Source organism: Thunnus albacares, chromosome 17 (genome assembly GCF_914725855.1).
Source record: "Thunnus albacares chromosome 17, fThuAlb1.1, whole genome shotgun sequence".
Taxonomy (NCBI): domain Eukaryota; kingdom Metazoa; phylum Chordata; class Actinopteri; order Scombriformes; family Scombridae; genus Thunnus; species Thunnus albacares.
The window spans coordinates 15593285-15608870 of record NC_058122.1 but is presented as its reverse complement, the minus strand read 5'-3'; the positions used below and the strand labels follow the sequence as shown (position 1 = coordinate 15608870).

The 15586-nt window shown below is 40.0% G+C and overlaps 2 protein-coding genes across 6 annotated transcripts in view; both read left to right on the top strand.

The window, feature by feature from the left end:
- The window catches only part of LOC122966716 (adenylate cyclase type 9-like), a 34055-nt gene extending 29049 nt beyond the window's left edge, over positions 1 to 5006 (top strand). For both annotated transcript variants that reach the window (XM_044331015.1, XM_044331014.1), the window contains exon 10: positions 247 to 5006. In XM_044331015.1, the coding sequence (XP_044186950.1) occupies positions 247 to 1627 (1381 nt within the window). In that variant the 3' untranslated portion in view covers positions 1628 to 5006. The remainder of the gene's footprint in view (positions 1 to 246) is intronic.
- Positions 5007 to 6078: 1072 nt separating this feature from the next.
- The window catches only part of crebbpb (CREB binding protein b), a 38719-nt gene continuing 29211 nt past the window's right edge, over positions 6079 to 15586 (top strand). For all 4 annotated transcript variants that reach the window (XM_044330319.1, XM_044330316.1, XM_044330317.1 and 1 more), the window contains exon 1: positions 6079 to 6962. In XM_044330319.1, coding sequence (XP_044186254.1) covers positions 6878 to 6962 — 85 coding nt within the window. In that variant the 5' untranslated portion in view covers positions 6079 to 6877. The remainder of the gene's footprint in view (positions 6963 to 15586) is intronic.

Sequence of the window (15586 nt, the reverse complement as noted above, 5' to 3'; positions counted from 1 at the left end):
TCTTTTTACACATTTGTGCTCAGTAAGAAAGCATACATGTATCATAAACCATTCAATTTCCTTCTTTTATAGATATTTGCAGGTAGTCACTCACTATCGCCTGCATCATGCACAGAAATGTATTTTTGTAAGGTTCTGTAATTGCTGTGGTGCTTTCAGATACAATTTATTTAGACAAGCATTCAGTTTGTCTTTTTCACTGCATTTCTTTCTCCCTCCCTCTGTCTGTCTGTCTCTCTCCTCCAGGTCGGCTGGACAGAACAACAACAGCAACAGTTCCATCTTCATATCTGACAGCCTAGCAGACCCTGACCCACAGCCTCACCCCCAGGACCTGCTGGGCCCTGAGGCCTGCGTGGCCTTTTTCTTGCTCCTTCTCCTGGTGTGGTTTCTTAACCGTGAGTTTGAGGTCAGTTACCGTCTGCATTACCATGGCAACGTGGAGGCTGATCAACACCGCATCAAGATCCAGAACATGAGGGACCAGGCCGATTGGCTGCTTCGCAATATCATCCCAATACATGTGGCTGAGCAACTGAAGGTCACGCAGAGTTACTCCAAGAACCACGACAATGTGGGTGTAATATTTGCTAGTATTGTTAACTTTAGTGAGTTTTATGAAGAGAGCTATGAGGGAGGCAAGGAGTGCTATCGTGTCCTCAATGAGCTAATTGGAGATTTTGATGAGTTGTTACGGAAGCCAGCCTTCTCAAATATTGAAAAGATCAAGACCATTGGTGCCACATACATGGCAGCAGCAGGACTCAATGCACAGCAGTGTGCAGATGCAGCCCATCCTCATGCCCACCTCCGCGCTCTTTTTGAATTTGCTCTGGAAATGATGTGTGTGGTGGACGACTTCAACAAGAACATGCTGGGCTTTGGCTTCAAGCTTCGGATCGGATTCAATCACGGGCCTCTAACAGCAGGGGTGATTGGCACCACCAAGCTTCTCTACGACATCTGGGGTGACACAGTCAACATCGCCAGTCGCATGGATACAACAGGTGTGGAGTGTCGTGTCCAGGTCAGTGAGGAGAGCTATTGTGTGCTCAGTGGTATGGATTACGAGTTTGATTACCGTGGCACAGTTAATGTCAAAGGCAAAGGTCAGATGAAGACCTTCCTTTACCCTAAGAGTAGTGACAGTGGCCCTGTGCCTCAGTATCAACTCTCAGTCTCACCAGAGATCCGGGCACAGGTGGATGGTAGCATTGGGCGCTCACCCACTGATGAAATCGCCAGCATGATGCCAACAACCAGCATAACTGCAAGCAGTACCAATACTATGGTTCCCAGTGCCAGTGCTGGTTGCTCTACCAACACAGGGCTTGGCCATGAGAGAGAAGCTGCACGGTGCGGAGAGAGGGTGGACATACTTGAAAGACGTCCCTCTGCAGAGACTTCCCATGCCCAGCGATCTACATCTCACAGTGGCCTGACATCTATACCTGTTACCAACATAGAGGGGCCACCTCCTTCTGCAAATAACAAACCACTCATCATCTCATCCACAGTCCAGCAAAATGCACCCCAAAGTTCAACAGCAAAGTCCCAGAAAGACTCCAAGAAAGACAAATACGAGGATGCCTATGACAGTAACATTGGAGAGTTAACCAGACTTTAAGAATTTGCTACAATGGCGCTTTTATCACAAATCTTCTACCCTTTAAGCTCTTGTTCCTGCCAGTTTGCATTTGTAGAATTGCTGTACATTTGGTCCTACCCCAGGTAGACCCACAGGCCTCTCTTCTGCATCAGCCAGGCAGCAGGTTGTTTTAGGTCTTAATCTGGGGGTGCTGGGTCGACCACAAAGATGGTGTCAGGCAGGGACACACAGAAGAAATGGGAAGATATGATGGCTGACTCTGAACCTCCTCTTGCCTGCTACAGATCCCATCATGTCCCATTAAACTACTTGATTATCTTTACACCTTTAATCTTGATTATGCGTTTCATATGTCTTTTAAGTGCCTTTAGAATAGAATAATGTGTAGACTAAGCCTTTTTGAGTATAAGAGTAGAATAACATAAAGGGAAAACTGTACATTTGCAAACTTTTTTGGGAAAAATGCTTTGCTTTTGTTACAATTTTACTTTCAAAACTGTGGTTTGCTATGATATTTTTGCCTTTTATCAACAAACAGCTCAGCAAGCTGACCTTACATATGGAAAGTGCTACATTATGAGGAGGATGTAAGATGCTATTCCAATATATATATTAGTAAAATCTGCACTAAAATGCAGCAGAGCCTGATTCCATGTTCTTCATGAAAACCCAAAAACTCTTTGTGATAGGCACAGCAGAAACTAATCAATGCAGACTAAGGGCAGAGGAGGCTGTGCTGCGTGTTGTGTGAGTGTAATTGCATGTATACAGTGTGTGAGTGTGTGTTTATGTGTTAGCGTAATAGCAAGATCATGCAGACATTAATGAGGAGGGGTGCCTATGAGATATTAGGCTGACTTGGTGAAACAACAGGATGACAAACAGTTTAGGAACGCAGTTGGATGAAAAACTCTTGCTTGCTGATGTGGCAGTTTTTTCTCTGGCCTCAGCTAAGATCTTTGTATTGTCTCAGTACTGAGGCATGATGGTCTCAGCTACACTTATCAGCGTGCTTGCTGCGACAGCACCATAGACGAGGCTAAACTGTTACTAGACTATGTGCCCCCATGATCCAGGCTCTTGTGGGAACTCAAGCTGTGTTTAGTGTTGATGAGTATTTCAATGGATCCTACAAGGTACTTCTGTACCTGTGGAGTGTCTTTAGCTGTGACTTTAGATCAATTAGAGAAAACAGCTGCCTAGGTTGCTATGGATTACACTGTGTGCTAGTTGATAGCTTTTAAGACATGGATAATCAAAGTGGAATGTTGCAAAATCATAAATCAAAATGTGTTTTATTGTATTTATTGTAACACAAAACTTGAACTGCTCATGTGAAGCTCCCCTCTCTTACTTCTATGATTTGAAAGACATTACTGGATCTTAACAGCTGAACATGTTAGCTGCTTCACACTTGCAATGGCATAAAACTTCAGTATATAAGCACTGTAAATGCAAAGGCAGTGCACCAAATGTAGGTCAGGTGTCTGCCTAGGTGTTTTTATGCTTTCTTTTTGACTTCCCTAAATTCATTCTATTATGTCAATATTATTGAGGAAATCAAGCTGATTAAATGGATTGTGTGCTCAGAGGCAAAACAGTTTCACCATGAAATCCAGTTCATTGTCTTCTTTTTCACATTCAAATTCCCTGAACAACAGATTAACAACTTCATATTTTTAAATCACCATTTATAATCAATACTTTTAAGTAATAAAGCAATCGAGACAAATGTTACAGAAAAACAAAGAACCGATTTGCCTTCTTTTAACCTAACATCTAATTTCAGCTGCACTATTTAATATTGCCCTAATAAGTAAGTTATTTGTTTTGCTTTGTTTTCTATGTGTGGAGTTAGGGTAGCTTGTGCCTTTTAACTTTGAACTTGATTTCCCTGATAATTTTTTTCACAGTCAGCTCAAGGCTAGGCTTCATTTCTTGAGACACTGAATATTTCTCAAAAGCTTATGCCAGGCATAAGGAGGAGAATGTTTACTTTTGCTCTTGAATCACGTTTAATTTTGATGACATTACAATGAGGTCATAAATTTAATTAGTGCCTTTTCTTAATATATAAAACTCAATGTAATCATACCAAACGTATTCAACATTAATTGGCCTTATTGCTGTTTTCGAATTCCTTCTTGTTTGGCCCTCCATTTAGTACCGTATTTATTGCACAGATGGAGTTTGTTTGTTTTAAATGCAATAATAAGTGTTAAACATCTTTGGATTTAAAGGGAAAATGACCTTCATTACGCTGATGAGCACACAACCCTTGTACCAGCCCAAATTCATGTATCTTATACTACAATAAAGGGAAGCTTAGAATAATCAGTGTTGCTACTATCAAAGGTCATGATACTGCATTAGCTACATTTCTTTTGTTGGTAATTTTGATGAGCTCTTTTGAATATTGTGTTTTTATGAACTTTGAACATTTTTTCTGGATTACTATTGTATTTGGGACAAACAGGAACAACGAAATAGGGGTGAGAACTCACAGATTTGATTGCCACGTGTGTTTTTTTTTTTATTCTTACACTGCAAACATGAGCTTAAATGTTGATTTGGTTGGATTTATTGAGATGTAAGTGACATTCTGAACCAGCAGAATGGCACACTGGGAAAATTTAGATGCCAAAGAGTGTCATTGCCATCTCCTGATTTTTTTTTTTTTTTGTATGTATTGTCTTATCTCCTTCTTAGATTGTGATTTTGTTGAGCACGTTCAACATAGATCTCACTGTTGAAACACATTTGCACAAGGCACTCACTTTTTATGTACAGTATGCCTTTGTATTGTATAGTATCTGAGCATTTTCTATTATTTATATATGCGCATGTGCTAGAGTATTAAATAGTATAAAGAACTGGGTATTTTAACAATGTTGGAATAATATTTGTGCATTCTGTTTGCCTGCATGTGTGTAAAAATGTATGAGTGTTTGTAAAACTGTGTGGTTGTGTGTGTTTTGGAAGGGATGCTCTAATCTTAGGAGGAATGCGACCTGGACATTTTAGTCAACTTTATACTCTTTAAAAGTATGACATGCTAGGACAGTGAGAACTCAATCAACACAGGTTTCTTTTTTCTTTTTTTTTTTTTTTAGAAATTCAAACTGGCCATATAATTAAAATGGTGAGACACTGCTAGATGTCTGCTGGTAGGCAGTAATTGAGTAGCCTGCTATAGCCTAGTTCTAATAAATTGTTGCTTTCTTTGGAAATGTTTTGTATATAGCACGCTAATAGGTATGCAAATGGAGGTCAAAACTGAATAAAGAGTTGCTGGGAAATGTTGTCCGGTTGACTTTATAGCTTGTACACTACATTGTATTTAGCAGTGATGGATTGTAACTAAGCACATTTTCTTTTTCTTAGTAGACAATGACTTTGGGGTACTTACTTTTACTTGAATATTTCTGTTTTATGCTATGTAATACTTTTTATACCAGGTATACTATGCCATTGCCTTACATTGCTACATTGCAGCTTAAGATCTTGCATGTAAAACATTAGATCAGTTAATAAAATATGAAGCATTGTTGTAGATTAAACTTTGTAACATAATAGTTTAAATTAGCTCCTCCTTAAACCAGCAACATCATTAAAATGCTGATTACAGTGCATCAGTAATAACGATTGAATAATATGAAAAATAGCACTGGCAGGGGCTGTTATGCTGCATAATGAATACTTAATTTAAGTAGACTTTTACTATATGAGTTGTGTATTTTCACTTAAGCAAGCTTTTGAATGCATAGCTTTGCTACTTTACTCAAGTAAAGGATCTGAATACTGGTACCCACACAGGGAATCAAAAGAGATGAAAATTACTTAGCGTATTTGGTTGAGTGCATATGTTTAAATAATAATGGGACAGCTCGGGAATAGATTTTTTCATAACTTTTTCATAAACATGTAACAGTGCTCCAACCCTGAGAATCATTTCAATTTTCCCAACAACTGGAGCTGGTGCAGGACCAGTGAAGCTGGGTATGGCTTCAGCTAATCTTTGCTGTTCATTCATTTTTAAATACTGAAAAACAAAAAAAGAGAAGAAGAAGAAAAAAAAGAAATATCGGTAGATCGGAGTGGAAAGTTATTCTAATATACTGTATTAGTATGGGGACTTAAATGTGGTAGCCTATTGTAATATGGTAAGAATAACTGAAATAGTTGTAATGTCGCTATTTGTATCTATTTGTATCATATCTTAAATGCATTCTTTTCCCTCTTAAATTACTATTTTAAATCTGTATTAGTGACTGTTATGTGCTTACAAAGTTTGAAGCAGTTAATATTTATTGGTAATTTAAATTTTGGGGGGATTATTCCACTCTTTGAGGCTATTATACGTACGTCTACATGACGCACGGTGGGACACAGGTTTACGTCAGGGCGTCATAGCGCGACACCTCCCCCTCCTCCCCCCACAGTCTAGCTGGGAAGAAAAAAAAAACTTTTTTTTGTATCGGAGGAATCAACAGCCGCCATCTTGACGCGGCTCAGAATCGGGATTTCTGGGGGAGCATTAATTTTAAAAACCGATCGGAGCTACCCAGACCGGACTCAAACGGCTTTTTTCTTGCAGAAAATCGAAGTATTAGTTCTTCCGACGAGAATTAATGCAAACATGTGAGGGTTACATGGGTTTTTATCGTGTCGAAAGCCCACTGTATATTTGATTTCCCTTTTAGAGAGCGCCGCTTCTCGCCGTATCTCCGTCCCGAGACGCTGTATTTACCGGGAGACAGCGACGAGAAAAATAATCCACCTCATAGAAAATATTTTTTGAATTTTACTCTTTTTATTTAAGCCCAAAATAGATTTTATGGATGCTCGTTTCGACTGCGAAAAAAATGATTCTGTACAGACGTGAATCCGGCGATCTGCGGAGAAAGGGATTTGCTTACGCTTTGTGTAATATTTTATGATTGATTTTTATTTATTTTTCTCGAACTGAAATAATTTTTGGACGTAATTATTGAGGATAATTATGTGGGTGTTGGGTGTTGGATTATCATGGGGTGATCTTCGGTGGCGAAGCGTGGCGCTGTTGCCTTTCTTTTGAAACCCTTTTCTCCAGGCAGCATTTCGCCAGCCTGCCAGTCAAGAAAAAAAAAACCCAAACAGTTAAATTGATCCTTTACGCGTAACGTTAGAGAAACTTATCAGTTATTACGAGCCAGAGGCCCACAAGTTGGACTGATCCAGTTGTGTTTTTCCTGCATCAACATCCACTCATAATATTTGCCGAGCAGGATGGCTGACAATCTGCTGGACGTCGGACCCCCTACTGCAAAGCGACCCAAGCTTAATTCACCTCTCTCAGGATCAGATGGCCCAGGTAAGTGCAGATCACGATTTTACAACTGTAGCAAGAATGTGCTAACTTGCATTTGTGTTTATTACACATGCAAACTGCACAGTCTTGCTGCTTTATGAGGTAGGATGCATCCTCCACCTTGAGGAAAAGAGCCACGGTGAAGTAAAGCTATCACCACTTAAAGCGGGGCTCATATCACAGGACACATGCACGCAAAGTCCCTGTAGGATTGTTTGATTAAATCTATATGTGATTGACAAATGCATAACTGCTGTTAGTGTAAAAAAAAAAGTGCAAACTCACTGCCTCCTCATCACATTGTGGTTGCTCATTAGGAAGAGTTTGCGCCCAACTTTTCAGTTTTGCTGGGTTAAAAGTTAAAAAAAAAACATAATGGTACTTACCCATCACCGACAGCTGTGAGAAATAAGTGAGTAAAATGTTGACAGTGTATCTGCAGGGATGTTATGGTGTTGGTTCCTGTTTTTTTCCCCCTTGTCACCTCTTAGCACTTAGCACAGGGCTTTAAGTAATCTCCAGGCACCTGTATATCAATACGCCTGGCATCATAAATATATTGTGATTTAAAGAAAGTCCTTTTCTTTCTACCAATCAGCACAGAGGAGAGTGCTGCATCTGTTCCCTTGGAGATTCAGTCTCTTGCTCATTGACACAAAAGCAGTGCAGATTCTTGACAGCACAAGAAGCACTTGAACCTGCAAATGTCTCTTACCACTAGGTCAGCCCACTACTACTGAAGCTTCAACCATTCTTTCCTTCAACAAAATGCTCTGGGCTAAAACAAAGTTAGCTAAGAAAATATACCGGAAGATTACGTTTGTTTTGTACCTATGTCCAACTCTTCTTCTGTCATGTGTTTGTCTACCAGTAACATGCAAAACAGAAGCTGCAAAGTTGAGAAGAACCACTGCCATGATAGGACTGAGTATTAGAAATTAGCCCTAGGTTGTGTCTTCACTTGTCCAACCTGCAGAGCAACTTCTCTGGATTACCTGGTAGAGTTTTAAAAGAAAGAGGACTGTTTTTAAAAGAAAGTGCCCTCTTAATATAAGCTTTCTTATTCTTTTGGCTATAACACATTACTTACATCAGCAGCCGATGACATGCTAGCTCTAACATGTTGTGAGGTTATGTGTGTTCTGCTCACACCAACAGTAAATGGTCTCCCAGTGTTGTTCACGCTCTGAGTTGTGTGTGTGGTAAGTGGTTGACACAGAAATGGACTATGGGGTCTGAGATTTTACAGTGGTCATTATTTATTCTAGTTATCGACTATTATAACTGTCCAGACAGAGACCAGCCACATGGGCATGTAACAGATGCACTTTTAGAGAATTGCTGTGTTGTGTGTTCTCCTGGGAATTAAAGATGGGTCAATATTTCAGTGGTTTTCCATAATGACAATGCCAAGTTTGATTCAAGCTAAGAACTAAAAGTTTGCACGTCACAAACTAAGGACGGTATGTTTTCAAAGATGTCTGAAGTTTGAAAGACACCACGAAATTAGAGCTGCTACCCATCTGACTGGAGGACATAATTAATTATATGCATAATAATAATAATTTGATAAAGTTGGCACCAGAATACTCATTCGCTATCGCTCTAAAATTACCTCGTGACTTTTTAAAATTAAACAGAACTTTTGGCATCTCTTCGTCTTCGGGCATTTGTTTTTCATTGTCAATTAATCTGCTGGTTATTTTCTTTGTTAATTGATAATCGCTTGGTCTATATATCAGAGAACTAAAAAAAATCCCCATAACAATTTCATACAGCCCAACATATGTCTTTTTTTTACCCCAACAAACAGTCTAAAACCCAACTATGTTAAATTTACTACAATGTTAAGACATCGTAAACCATTAAATGTTTGAAAGAGCGTTTTTGCTTAAAAACAGACTTGAAAACAGTTAATCAGAACAGTTGCAGATTAATTTTCTGTCAATTGATTTATCAACTAATAGCTTCAGCTCTAGTCTGTCCAACCTGGACCTGCAGTATCCTATCATGTATGAACTCACTTAACATGGACATATGATATGGATGGTGACTCAGACTTTGACGAGTTAAAACCATGAGTGCTGTCTGAATGGTGGATCCGCAATTACATAGGTTCTACATGAGATTGAGGCTTTAATGCATCTCTCAGAAGAAAGGAAAGAAAAAGTGAGTGGTTGTGTCTTAGTGCTAGCTGCCAGTTTGATGTTAACAACAGACAAGACAAAATGACTGGACAGTGTCTAAAGGTGCCTTTACATGTGTGATTTTCAGCTGTCTGAGGCAAGACTTGACAATCCTGAGAGAAACTTGGTAAAATCTTCGGTCGTCCCTCTAAAACGGTGGTCTTAGATCACACTGTGAGACGCGTGCACCAATGTGCGATGTGGAGCTTTGGCGATCAACAGCCTGAGGCAAAATTTTGACAGTGTGAGATATTTAAAGGGTTATTATTGTAGAAAACAAGAAAAATAAGCTTAGGGATGGATTAGGGTGAGGCCCTCTTGCTTTTAAATGACTTTTTTTACTATCTCCTCTGTATTTTTGAGTTAAATTTTGAATTCGCAGGTCAAGAGCTAGCGGTGTTGAGGCATACCCATCAATACTTAACACCAGAAAGTCAAATCAAACATACTAGGAAGCTTAAGCACGAGCCCACTGCCGCCCAGCGCTATACTGAGTGCGTACGGATCTTCTGTAGTCGGAGTTTGCATTGCAGCCGGATGATGAGCAAAACAGGACACTGGAAGTGTTACTGGTTGGTCAGCAGCTAAAAAGTCTTAACAGCGTCTCAGAGGATGGAAATTTATGTCAGAAATGGCTGAAATTCATTTTTGGAGACAATCTTCCCTTCGTTAGCGGTAAGTGGTTGTGTGTGTCCTGCATATTTTACGGTCGACTGTCTTCTTAATGAGACTCAGTACGCCGCTGGATTTTCTACTTTTTGAGCTTCAATCTTTGGATCAAGTTTTAAAACAAGTGGACTCGTAAACATTGTTTCTTTCTGTTACTCAGCTAGAGGAATATAATGTATCTGTGCTGAAGCTTTGAAAAAATTAGGGCTGTAGTCTGCTGGTCGACCGGTCGATTAGTTGGTCGATATGCTCTCGTCCGACTAAATTCTCATTGGTCGAACAATCTCCGTGTTATTTTCATAAGGAGAAAAGTGCTACATCAATAGCTTTCCAGGAGTAATTCATTATATCCTGTGGCGAGAGGGACAGACTAACAAATTACCTGTGTTTTCAAAACTTTGAACTCGCCCAACCTAATGGAGACTGCTGGGTAAAACTGTACTCAACGTTTATTAACCGTACTGAACGTTTACTGAATCTGTGTTTCTCCATAATGAGAACGAGAACCCCCGCCAGGCCAAAAAAAATATTTTTTAACATTTGTTATCCGAATGAATATCCATTCGTTCGGAAATTGACAGCGTTTGGGAGTCTCTGTGCAGCGCTGTTCCGGTACGGGAGTCAACCTCTGTCGTTGCCTGGGAAACTATTGGTAGTGTGGCTCTGTTAAGGAGTATGTTTGCGTAGCGAGTGGGAAAGAGCGAGGGGCAGAGAAGTGACGGTGGATGCGAGTGGGGCAGAGGAAAAGATAAGTAGTAAGTTGTCAGTACAGTCTAGTCAGTTAATAAATGCTAAAAAGTCTCGTCTGTTGTTTCCCCAAATGCTGGAAAAGTAAAGGGGGTTAGCTCCAAAGTTAGCAACAATGGGTTAGCCTAACCTGGAGACACAACAGAGAAATACAGAACAGAGAAATGTGTGGCTGCCGAGTTTACTGTGCACTCTGTCCCGTTACCCTCCCCCCGCGCGTGACTCATCGATTAGTTGAAGATTATGTACGATTTCAGTCGACCAAGATTTTCTTTGGTTGACTACAGCCCTAGAAAAAAAGACTTTTACTTACGAAACTTGGACACGATCTTACCATTCTGAAACATCCATTTGAAATCTCGACTGTGCAACAGCAGGTACTTCCTCTTCCCATTCAGGATCAGACTCCAGTTCATAGATCGCTACATGCTGTCTTAAATCTCCAGTTGCAGCCATTACTCCAGGCAAAGATGTGGCGTAAGGGAGCTTTCATTATTCATTAGGTCATATTCCGATTGGTTAGGGGTAAAGGTGGGAGCCACGCCTCCGGCCAATCAGAGTCAGAGGATATCAATAATGTCGATTTTATGAAAACAGCTGCTGAAACAGCTTACTGGAGGACAGAGGGGAATCTGGGCTGTCAAGAAAGATGTTTAAAATAGACTCCGTATTCATAAAAATTAGTCAAAAAAGACAGTAACACGAGATCTTTAAGACCAAATTCTCACAACGTGACTGCTGCTGTGACCTAAATATACAAATAAACCAATCAGAACACAGCATGAAATGACACGGAACACACTGGCTGTCATGACATTTTGTATATGCTGTTTTTTGTTTAGTGAGATAACACACTTGTTCCCCCTAATTCGTTCTTGGCACACACAAAACAAAACTCTCATATAGGCCACTTCTTTCTATTAACATCATTGTGCTAAGATTCACCACACATTCATCACACAATCTGACACGCCTCATACTGATTTTGCACAGTCTGACACAGATTGAAACCAAGATTTTATCACAGGTATCTCACACATTGTGACATGATCATTGTTGTCGCACAGCCTTAAGACACCTTTTAAGATATGAAAATGTCTCACTGACTTCCATCCACTGTTACTGCAAGAGCGTGCTTTGGACTTAGACTTTTTTCAGCTACAAGCTGGAAAACAATGGCGTCAACACTGTTGGGTATCATTTCCACCACGCTTAAAAGCTGTCATAGTAAGATACTGCATGTGTCTTTATCAGCTGTCCAGTCTAGGGTGCATTCAGAAATAATATCCTGCAAAGCACATTCTAGTTGCGCATGTGTATATACTTGCTGTGGACTGAAAATAGCTTTGTTGGTATTCGCTGTGCAGTCGCTGGCACCAAGCATTGAAAAACCATGGACCATTTCATATCAGCAAAGAAGGCTTTGGGATTACACCACTGGAGCCACCTCTTAACTCTCATCCTCTAGAGAGCGCATTATGACTGGTACAGTTGCTTAATTTAAAGTGTAGTAAAGATCGGAAACATCTGTCCGGCAGTTACAATCAGCTGCAGACATTTCTTTGTTCAGTGTGCCTTGTCTTCTGTTGGTGGCTTCATTATCTAGTCGGCTGACAGTCTGCAGTCTTCGGCGAGGTAGCTCATCTTCTCAGAGGGGTGGAAGGAGCTTTCGCTGGGCAATAAAGTAACCTGACATCGGGCCTCCTCCCCCACCGCCGCCAGAAGCCCTCTCTGTCTCAGTCGACGCACATACAAACACATGTATTTAGTATGATATTGCACAGTGTCTCTTGGAGATCTGCTCTCTTTTGAAGTCTTGGATGCGGCTCAGGGTCTTAAGTATACTGAGAAAATTTTAAGTGCCAGGCTGCAGATGGGAGGATAAGCACTGAAGTTTTTTGTCGTTGGGATGATAAAGCCTCAATTCTGAGGAAGATCTGTGAAGAACTTTTAATTTATAGCCTCGATCGTCTACTGTGCCTTTTTTTCTTTTGTCTGCTTAAATTTACTTGAATTACAATTGTACTCAATATAGAGCTGCAACAATTAGTCGATTAATCGATTAGTTGATTGACAGAAAATTAATCTGCAACTATTTTGATTATCGAATAATCACTTCAGTCATTTTCTTAAACAAAAAATACTATGGGTTGGTGAAAAAATCAATTCACATAAGAATCACACTTCTTGTCTCCTGTGATTCTGAATGGAGTCACAAATGTCAAAAATCGATTTTCTGAATGTTAGTTAATAATGTGACGTTGAAGGAATGAAAAAGGTGGAACTCAACTGCGAGGTCAGTGCAGCACCCGGGCAGTCTACAGTGTGCACACGCTAGAGATATCTTGTAGTTCATCTTCAAAGAAGGCAAGCGTTTGGGCGCATTTTTTAAATTTAATGACTAAATAATTACCTTTGCAGGAAGAACGTCAAGTATATTGTGAATACTTTTTACGCCATCACTGAGACTGCTAGTGGAGCAGCAAACTCAACACTTCAACAACTTAAACCAACTATGGTTTGGCAAAGAAAATAACTCATTGCAGTCTGTTTCACCTGCACCTATTAAGCTCAGCATCTTGGACAGCGATGGCTTTCCCCGCAGCTAACGGTGCAGCAGAGAGGCTGCTCTCCACTGCTGGGGACATAACGCTAATAATAACACAGCGGAGCACTCTGCCTCCCCCTCCCCCTACTCCAGAGCGAACGAACCAGCTTCTGTTTCTACAAAAGACATTTAACCAGTGATGTCGGTCGGTAAATTACACTTTCATTTCATTATTCTCATACAGGCAGAAGACTGTAAGATGCTTTCAAATGAATTAATTAATACAGTTAACTTGAAATCAAAAAGCTGAGGACCATTTATAACTGTCAGTTATGTTTCGTATTGTGTTTTCAGTGGACTAAGGACACCAGTGAATGGTTTGGCACACAGTATACTGGAGTAAGACACTAAAAATTGTGCCCTCTTCTATTCATTAAATTGAGAATTGGTTTTGAGTCAAGAATCGAATCTGAATTGAATCGGACACCAAGAATCAGAGTTGAATCGTGAGATTCCTAAAGATACCAACCCCTAAAAAGATACCAGAAATTTGCTTGTTTCAGCTCCTCAGATGTGAAGATTTAATGTTTTTCTTTGTCATACATGATAGTAAACTGAATGTCTGTGGACTGTTGGTCAGACATAACAAGAAATTTGAAGAGGTCACCTTTGACTTTGACTGGGGAGTTATAACGGGCATTTTAAAATAATCAGCAGATTAATTGATTATCAAAATAATCGTTAGTTGCAGCCCTAACTCAATGTGTAGAGTGAATGACCAAACTCACTGTTTTCAGACAGCACATGGTTATTGGCATGGACCCGTAATTGGTAGTCAGATAGCAAAGACGTCCCCCTTTACCACATCTAGCCCACTGAACGCTGTGTTTGTCGCTCTAAACCACAGATTAGCAGCCTGTCTGTGGTGTTTCTGTTAATGTGTGACAGTTTTTATGGTCCTCTAGTCTCGTGTCAGTATGCGTTTGCTTCTGTGGCCACAGGCCAATGTCATTCTTGTTTTCATTTGTATGGCTGAGTGGGCATGTCAGCACCAGAGGTGAGAAATGGGCCACCACTCTCCAACCAGACTGCTCACCTAGCGGGGCTTCCGCCTCCTCCGTCTGGCCTGTGTGTATGATCACCAGCCCCTGGGTGAGCATTATTCAGCTACATTAGCATGCGTTCAAATACAGTCAAGCGTTAAAATGTTGCCTTCCACCAGTGTGGTAAAGCAGTGGCAGATGATTCTCTGGATCTGCTAGCCAATGTCTGAGCTAATGTGGAACTGATTGAGATAAGGAGAAGAGCCGGTAGCACTGGACACCAACCAGTCGGCCACCCCAGCAGTTCCCCTGTCCTGCAGCCCTCGCTACATCTACCCTTTCCTCCTCTACTCCTAACTTTCATATCCTCTTAAACAAGACTGTTAGCCGTGTGTCTGTCTGCAAAAGCTAAATTAAAACAGTTTTTCGCCTTCTCGGATCATGTAGCCTTGCCCAAAGTTTTTTCTTCTTGTCATTTTCTGTGGAAGACTGTGGTTTTCTGTGTTTCATAAAAGCAGAACAGCAAATGAGTGCAGCCCCAGCTTTACAAGTGTAGTGTGCCACTAATTTTGCACATCTTGAAGTCATCACAGCTTTTCTTATAAAGTACCATATTTACAGATGTACTTCCAATCAAATGTGTGGAAAAACAACCCAGCATCAAACCTCCACAGTTTTTAAATGTGCCACACACACAGAATCAATATGTTCCCAACTCTTAAGGTGTCCTGTTTACACAATATGTATTTTTTTTAGTCTCCAAAAAACTCCCCTATATGCTGCTATTCTAGCTATTCTAGCAGCATATTGGGGCCCAAAACTGACAAAGGAAATAAAAAAATAGATAAATAAATTGTAATACTGCCAAATAAGAATAATGAATAGATTGAATAAATAAATAGAGTAATAGAATAATATATTTATATATATAAATTTGCTTCCACATTAATATAGTTATTTGTACATTTACTTCCACATTTATTTCTTCAAAGTGTAGGGTAACTTTTCGTCAGTTGCTCATTTTCTACTTCTAAACACATAACAGCGTTAATATAAAACAACTAAGACAATTTAAGTTTTTAGTTAGTGTAATAATGTAAAGCATTGAACAATGAGGCCATGTCTACGCTATGGCATTTAATTATGAAACTGAAGATTATGCTCCTCCAATAAACTTTAACATGGGAAAAATAATTCAAGTAACACCCGCTTTTTAAAAAGTCCTCACTCCACACCCACAACTCAAAAACAATAGAAAATAGAGTCAGCAAAATATCTTCTTCCTCCTCCTTCTTTGGGTTTGCAGCCATCATCTAGTAAGGAGTGCAACAACATCCTGTTACTGTGCCTGGTCTCAGTTGGTTAAACCTCTTTTTAGCCAAATGTATAATTAAGTTGTTCTCATTGACCTATCTTGTCAGATCACTGCACAAG